The following is an 8,323-nucleotide window of genomic DNA, read 5'->3' as shown; positions in this document are numbered from 1 at the left end:
TTGTATTTCGTTATCAACAGCAGAAAGACGGACATTGCATGTGTTAGTGACCACACTGCCCGTGACTCTGACAGTGACGTCATTATGTATAAAGTAAAATAAAGGGAAAATAGTAGTGCCATCTTTCTCTCACCGATGCCACGCTTTTGCACGGAGGATTTGCAACATTATTATATATTTACCTCTGTAGTTCCTCAGGAAACCGAGGATACATTTAATTGGGATGAGAGCATTTTCTACGTTTATAAATGACGCAGGGATTGCTTTCTCCCATCATGACTGGTTTGAACTGACCGCGTGTGCCATATCTCGGATGGCTCAAATGTAAACATACAGACGACGCAAGCTCTTTCAGAACGATACGCCAGCGGACTCTAGCTTTCCTGCAGGGCCCTCACTTACAAGGTAATTAGCGTAGTTTGAGGCAATTCAAGTACTTTTAAGATAATGTTTAAGGTAATGCAATTTTCAAGGTAATTCTAACGTAACTTTTTTTCTTTGTATTTTGTAATAAATATTATTGATGATCTAGTGTGATAGTTTAAGTCTTTATAGTAGGCTTAGTTGATATAAGGCAACAAGAGCAACAGTACAGGGCATAATGATTGTGTAGGGCATGATATATCATCATCAGGTTATGTCATGCAATATTATATTTCTGTTATTGTGAGAGGGCTTTCCCCCTAATACTCCACTTATAGGGAGGGTGATATTGAGCTAATGTTAAGAATGTGGTTCTTCTATCACAGATGTAGTGAATGGATTTAGTTAGAACACAGCTAGACTAATAAAGAGAAAAACATTTCATTTTGAAAGAAATCATGACTAGGGATGACAGTTTCTTATTTTGAATTTCATATAATGATGCACAGTTTATTTACAGAATTGGCTGTGACGATGAGACTTCACTGGAGAGTTCAGAAAACACTAGGGAGTTTCCTTCGTCATTATGGCACTGCACAAATTAGACCAGGACTCATAAGGTAACCATAGTTATGTTCAAGTATTTCTTCTGAAGTATTTATATATTTTCTGACAGGATGCTAAGATGAGAAAATTTTTTATTTTTGTAGATTTAATCCCTGTGTAGTTCTTTTGGTATAGCATGAATAGTAGCCTGGATTAAATGTGTTATTACGGTTTCTCCATTTTCCTTTTGAATGCCTTTTCTGAATTTAGGTTAAGTTTCTGACAATCTGTTGCATACTGTTTGGAATTTTTTATTTTCTTTATTGCATTATCATAATTTTTGTGATGTGTTTTTATTCCTATTCAGTGACATTGCTTATGTTCCTCCAGTATCATTGGACTTAAAAAAACAAAAAAAACAAACAAACTATTTTTGTACTGTATTATACTGTTATATTTATCCCCTAGGGTTTTTCAGATAGTGTTATAGTTAATATATGGGGTCATAATAACTTTTGTATTTTGTAAATTGTGTTGATACTCTAGTTTAGAAAGTGATTTTGTTCACTTCCATTATGTATCTATATTGTCCAATCAGTTGAATATCTAAAAGATATTTAGGGTTTAAAGAGTTTAAAGTTCATACTCATGTTCACAAACCATTTTTTGCTTCTTTCTCCTGTAATTTGTGTTCTTTAGATATTAACCCACTAAAAACGGGTGTCCCACATATGAGACACCCCAAAAAAAAAAACATTACCGGGTGTCCCGCCAGTGTGACGCTGTATCAGGGCTTGTGCTCCGATGCAGCAGTGGGACGTGGCCGGCAGGCGGGCAGATTCTGGAGCAGACCCGTCTGCCGATTTTGTAGACGCCTGGAATCTTTTATTTTTGGCTTCAAAATATACCGGTGTTCATGGGTTAACATGTATGGTTATTTTTGTCTTTGTTGATTATTTTTTCTCTAGTGTTTAGCTCCTTGTACTTTTCTCACATACATATCTTTTTGCCATAGAGCAGCATTGTAAGCTGGATGAGTTGATAATAATTAGTCTAAAATGTCTGATATGACCAGGATTTTACTGTGTATTTTTTTTTCTTTTCCTGATATTTGATGTAAACTTCCTAGATTTCTTTGACTAGGTTATTCATTACTTCAGTTTTTGCTGTTTTATAACAACTTTAAAAAATACTGTATAACAGGCACTCCCCATTCTTGATGCAGCTCATTTTTCATGGACAACTATTATAAGATACTTTTTCACTATTATAAGTGATTTCTCTATTTAGTTTAAAGTTACTGGATTGTTGGTTAGTTGTAATATTTGATGACTCCTGTCTCTCAACTTTTAAGATATATTTAAATCAGTTCTCAAGAATTTTATTGGTTGCAAGAATAAAGAATATTCTCCCTGGGATACATAAACAATAGTTTTTATAAATCTTTTATCAAAATAATGATTCCTTCCTCAGAGATGTTTGGCAGCCAGTGATTGGTCTCGAGATTCATGCTCAAATATCGTCAGCAAGTAAATTGTTTTCTCGAGTTGGAACAAGATTTGGTGCTCCTCCGAATAGTCAGGTTGGAGTGTTCGAATCAGCTCATCCTGGAACCTTACCAGTAAGCTAAGCTAAAAAATTGTGTGACTTTTTTTTTTTTTTTATATGATATTCAATTTGTCTGCACTTTCTTCATGCTTCTGATATCATTATTTCTTGGGGAATAGTAAAGGTGTTCTCTGCTTTTTCACAGTTGGTTTGTCAGAAAGTCATAGATTTTAGTTGGATAAGTTGGACATATAATGACAAATTATTACAGGATAATGGAAATTTTGATGGAAATTATTGTGCAAAGTACTCAGTAGCAAGTTAAAAAAATATGTTTTACAAATTTTTAAAATTATAGACTGTAATCAAGTTGTTAGTTCATGGTGCTGATATGTTTTTTTGTTATGGTTCTTGTTGTAATTTTACAGGTATTGAATAAGAGATGTGTTGAGGCAGCTATAAAGACTGCTTTAGCACTGCAAGCAACAGTCAACAAAACTTCTTGGTTTGTCAGAAAACATTACTTTTACCCAGATCTGCCTGTACGTTTTCTTATTGCTAACATTTTACACTTTGTAATTCTTTTGATATAAAGTGATATTACTTATGATAGTATATCTGCCTATTTCACTGATGTATGCTGTATATACTCTCTTTAGTGCTATAAGAAAAGTGTAAAATGTTTCTGCTAGAAATTAATGTGATCTCCACCTCTCCAGGCTGGTTATCAGATCACTCAGCTGGACCACCCCATAGCCAGTGATGGGCACCTTGACTTCATTGTTTATAATGCTGCAGTGCATCGTAAACCGTACAGGCACTCTGTGAAGCTTATTCAGATTCAGCTAGAGGAAGACAGTGGGAAAAGTATCCATGACAAAGAGAATCATAGGTGAATAGCTTGAATATTTTTTTTTAGAGAGAGCTTCATTTACCAAGCTTGTTGGTTAAAGAAGATTACTTCTCTTTTTTTATGAATGTGATTTCATTTAGAAAAAAAGATAGAGTCTGATATCTTATTTATTTTTAAGAACTGGGTCCCCTTTATAATGGGGAAAGGTAAAATTCAGCATAGTTTTAAAAGATGATGTCCCAGTCTCTGTAGTACTCCATCAGCATGGACTATGTAGTATAGTTGCATTGATTTGCAGTGTTGCAAAGATTATGATTTTTTATATTTTTTGCAATTATCTTTGTAGAGTAATTTTAGTGATAATGTAAAAAGTAAGGGAGAAGATAAAAATTGAAAGATAAATTTAAAGAGCAAAGGAGCAAGGGAAAGCATGAAAAAGATTCATCATTCTTCAAGAACATTTTCACCTCTTTACTTAAACCCAGTAATGATGGCATTTCTTGACACTATAGTGAGGTATGCACTGGGGATATAGCACAGTCAGCTAGTCAAAGGAGAAATGAAAAAGATGGGAAATGTTTATTTACCCCACTCTCTATTCTCTTGGCTGCGGCATAAATGATTGTTTAGGATATGAGGCTAAAAATTGGCTTTTACCCAATGGCGCTGGGTAATCATACTGTCTACTGGCATTTTCTTATGTGAATTTTGTTTACATATAGATGGGTCCACAAGTGATCAGCCACCAAGGATTCTATAAATAAGCTTATGTGTCCTCAGCTGATATCTCTCTTGACCAAGTTTTTTTTAATGTTATGAACACAACAGTGATGGGTGTCTCACTACTGAGACAGCCCAAAAATGAATAGAAACGTGTGTGCTCAGATTGGGTCACCTGCCTTGTGAGCCTCAAGGGTGGGCCCCTGACAGCAGGCACTTGCTGCCAGCTACCACCCCAAAAGAGGGTGTTTTTCATTTGGTTAATGTTGATGTTATTATTCTTGACATTTTGATAATTTTAATGTTATTAACATTTCTAATGTAATAAAAAAATGAAAATCAAGGTAAAGGGTAAACAGGTAGGCTAGGTAGGACTAGTAATTGACATGCTGGTGATTAAGCACTTAGGGAGCCAACTATGAGTAAAGTTAAAAAAACACAGTGGAAATGGCATGTACTCTTGTTGTCCCATTAACAGAGTGTTAAGCCAGTTTTTGACAAATTGTTTCTCCTCAGTGTCTGCAGTTAGGGCAAAACAAGGAAACAACTGTTTAGCGTGAACCACTTAGAGCAGGCTCAGTTGTGTATGACATGAAATAAGATGTCACCCCTGTGTGTAGGAAGGTTTAGCCATGGCATAAAAGGAATCTGTTGCGAGAGGGTGAAGTATCTAAATTCTTTTTTACAATGTGTAACTTACATAGTTTTTGATAGAAATACTAGCAAAAAATATGGAAGAAAATATATATATTTTTTTTTTTACAGAGTTTTAGTGGATTTGAATCGTGCAGGCCAGCCTCTGATGGAACTGGTATTTGCTCCAGATCTCCGAGATGGTGAAGAGGCTGCTGCACTTGTCAAAGAATTAAGCCTAATTTTGCTTCAGTTGGGCACCTGTAATTGTCGCATGGAGGGTGAGTTCTAGTTAATACTATTTTTTGTTATGGATGTATTGCCTCTGCAGAGTGTAGGCCTAATCATACTTAAGAAATTGACTGAAATAATTTACTGTGTACAAAATAGTACTTGATTACAGTTGTAAATCAGTTCATGAATTTATTTGCTCTGGAAGAATTATATGCTCTTATGGATATGTTTTCTGAAAATATTTTTTAAAGTTTCATATACCTTAGCTTTGATAACATATTGATAGTTGTAACAGTCATTCATAAACTAATACTTATTTACCTTTTATAATGTGTAATTCTTTATCTTGCAGAGGGTTCCCTGCGTGTAGATGCTAACATCTCTGTACACAGGCCTGGAGAACCACTTGGGACTCGAACAGAAGTGAAAAACTTGAATTCCATCCGATCATTAGTAATACTTCTGTGGGAATTTTAAAAATCTCCTTTATATTTATTTTTGTGAAATAATTCTTTTATAAAGCTGAGCAATAGGGAATTTAAGATTATCATATTGATTATTTACTACTTGGGGTTATATTATTATTATTATTTTTAATGTCTCCCGCAGGTTAGGGCAATTGATTTTGAGGTTGAAAGGCAGATAGGGATTTTGGAGTCTGGTGGGGTTGTAACTAATGAAACCAGGAGCTTTGATGCAGACACAAGGGAAACCATTACCATGAGAGACAAAGAGGTTGTTCAGGTAAATCATTGTTATTATTATTGTTTTTTCTAAATCGTGTGCCTTTTATTATATATATATGTATACAGTTACAATTTTTTTCCTCTGAACTTGTATCGTACCTATAACTTTCAGGATTACAGATTCATGCATGAACCAAATCTACCACCTTTACGACTCTTTGACTCCTCAGAAGGACATGGCAGTCAAAATGGCTCTCTTGATGTTAATGTTGTCCGCCAAGAACTACCAGAATTGCCAGAGGAAAAGAGGCAGCGACTTATGAAAAACTATGGAGTCACACTTGAAAATGCAATCATACTTGTGGTATGTCTATATTTATGTATATATATATATTATATATATATATATATATATATATATATATATATATATATATATATATATATATATATTGTTATTATTATTATCATTATTATTATTATTATTATTATTGTTTTTATTTTCCTTATTTTTGTTATTTTTATTGTTATTGCTATTGTTATTATCAGTATCGTTATTGTTATTATTATTTTTATTATTAGTAGTAGTATTAGTAGTAGTATTAGTAGTATTATTAGTATTAGTATTAGTATTAATATTAGTGGTAGTATCAGTATCATTATCATTATCATTATCATTATCATTATCATTATCATTATTATTATTATTATTATTATTATTATTATTATTATTATTATTATTATTATTATTATTATTATTATTATTATTAATATTGTTAATATTATTATTGTTTTTGTTATTATTATTGTTTTTGTTATTATTATTGTTTTTGTTATTATTATTATTATTATTATTATTATTATTATTATTATTATTATTATTATTGTTATTGTTATTGTTATTATTGTTATTATCATTATTATTGTTATTATTATTACTAATATCATTTTTATTATTATTGCTGTTATTATTATTACTATTACTATTATTATTATTATTACTATTACTATTATTGTTATTATCATTACTTTTACTATTATTATTATTATTATTATTATTACTATTACTATTACTATTACTATTACTATTATCATCATTATTATCTTTTTCAGAGTAATCCCATTATACTGGATTTCTTCTTGGCTGTGATGGCTGACAAGAAGAGAGATTCCCGTTTAGTTTGTAATCTGCTGCTCACGAATCTCCTTGGGACCTTGAATAGTGCAAATATTGACTTTCAGAAAAGGTAATGTACCAATAATGTTTAATTGAGATGGATTCACTAAATTTCAGAAAATGTGCACATATAACCTTTTTTATTATTGAGAGGTAAATGTAAATAGAATTTCATTTGTTGATTTGATATGATAACTATTTTTTGAAAGTACTGTATTTTAGTTTGTCATGTTTATAAATCTTGTAGCTGTGCACAGTTTCAAGAAAATAAAAAGCATTTTATTGTCAGGCTCTGTGGTGAAATCTGTTCCTTACTTTATTGATGGCTAGTTATAGTTGCTATTGAGTATGGATAGGCTAGTATACTGATTCTCCTGCATACACTAAATGAAATGCAAATATGAACTAGTTATTGACTTGTCAGTACAATGTATTCTTGCACCTTTTTATGTAGTCAGTACACTGTATTCTTGCACCTTTTTATGTAGTTTGATCATGCAGTTGCTAAGGAATTATTTAGTAGGAAATTGCAGCTATTAAATCCATTCCTTTGTTTTTTAGGAAGATGATCTTTATTCTTATTACTATTAATCACTTAGTCTCCAAGGAATCATTTGCTAGGTCTATTGCAGCTGTTTAACTCATTCCTTTGTTTTTTAAAAAGATGATCTTTATTCCTATTGCCAATATTATTATTCCTAATATTATAATGGTAATGATAATGATAATGATAATGATAATGATAATGATGAAAATTAAGTTAACGATGATAACGTTATTGATAGAATTGAGGCTCCATGCCACCGCAGTGTACTCTAGAATGGGTCATGTGATACCTGTGATGATTTTCTTTACCATATCTTTGTTTCTGTAAAGAATATCGTCTATACTTGGGGTAGGTGATAGCATTTTATGAACTTGATTTTTTAGTCTGTATTCCTTTTTACTATTATTCCAAGGTCTTTTTCTTTTCTCAATGTATTTTCTTGTGCTTCTTTCAAATTATATTGGTGTAGGGGTTGATTTTACTCTTATCATATGTGACTGTATGTCATTTTTGGTATTGAATTCAAGTACAAGTTACTAACTACAATTACCTAGGAAGTATAATTAGTGAAGATGGAAAATGCAAAACAGATATAAATAAAAGAAAAACAGTAGCAAAATCTGCATTTCCAAAAGTGGAAAACATGTTAACTAATTACTTAACTAAATCACAACAAGAAAAAGAACAGTAAGAAGTTTTGCTTGATCAGTACTATCATATGGGGCTGAAACTTTGACACTGAGCAAATCTACATGGGAGAAAGTGAGAGGCATTTGAAATGTGGTGCTGGAGGAGAGTTTGAAGATCGTATGGACAGAGAAACAGATAATGTGGAGAAAAGGCCTAGAAAATTTGAATGTAAAAGGAGGTGTGAAAGGAGTACTAAGGGCAAGAGGAAAGCATTAGAAAAAATAATAATGATAATAATGAATTGACTGAAATGAGCGCTTGGAGGTAACTACACAGTAGGAGAGGTACAACATGCTGCAAGAGACAGAGGAATATGGAACTCTGTG

At 32.2% G+C, this 8,323-nt stretch overlaps 1 protein-coding gene across 2 annotated transcripts in view; it reads left to right on the top strand.

Moving 5' to 3' along the window:
- Positions 1–296: 296 nt before the first annotated feature.
- Positions 297–8,323, top strand: part of LOC138862014 (glutamyl-tRNA(Gln) amidotransferase subunit B, mitochondrial-like) — an 11,868-nt gene continuing 3,841 nt past the window's right edge. Inside the window, exons 1-10 of one of the 2 annotated variants that reach the window (XM_070122659.1) lie at positions 297–405; positions 884–983; positions 2,383–2,530; positions 2,886–2,999; positions 3,177–3,349; positions 4,796–4,944; positions 5,250–5,350; positions 5,507–5,641; positions 5,756–5,947; positions 6,697–6,830. In XM_070122659.1, the coding sequence (XP_069978760.1) occupies positions 898–983; positions 2,383–2,530; positions 2,886–2,999; positions 3,177–3,349; positions 4,796–4,944; positions 5,250–5,350; positions 5,507–5,641; positions 5,756–5,947; positions 6,697–6,830 (1,232 nt within the window). In that variant the 5' untranslated portion in view covers positions 297–405; positions 884–897. Of the gene's footprint in view, positions 406–872; positions 984–2,382; positions 2,531–2,885; positions 3,000–3,176; positions 3,350–4,795; positions 4,945–5,249; positions 5,351–5,506; positions 5,642–5,755; positions 5,948–6,696; positions 6,831–8,323 lie in introns of both variants that reach the window. The other variant, XM_070122660.1, reaches the window with a different exon arrangement.

This window comes from Penaeus vannamei, chromosome 6, assembly GCF_042767895.1.
Source record: "Penaeus vannamei isolate JL-2024 chromosome 6, ASM4276789v1, whole genome shotgun sequence".
Classification (NCBI taxonomy): Eukaryota; Metazoa; Arthropoda; class Malacostraca; order Decapoda; family Penaeidae; genus Penaeus; species Penaeus vannamei.
Note: the sequence above shows the minus strand (reverse complement) of the source record. Positions and strands in the feature narration are given on the sequence as shown.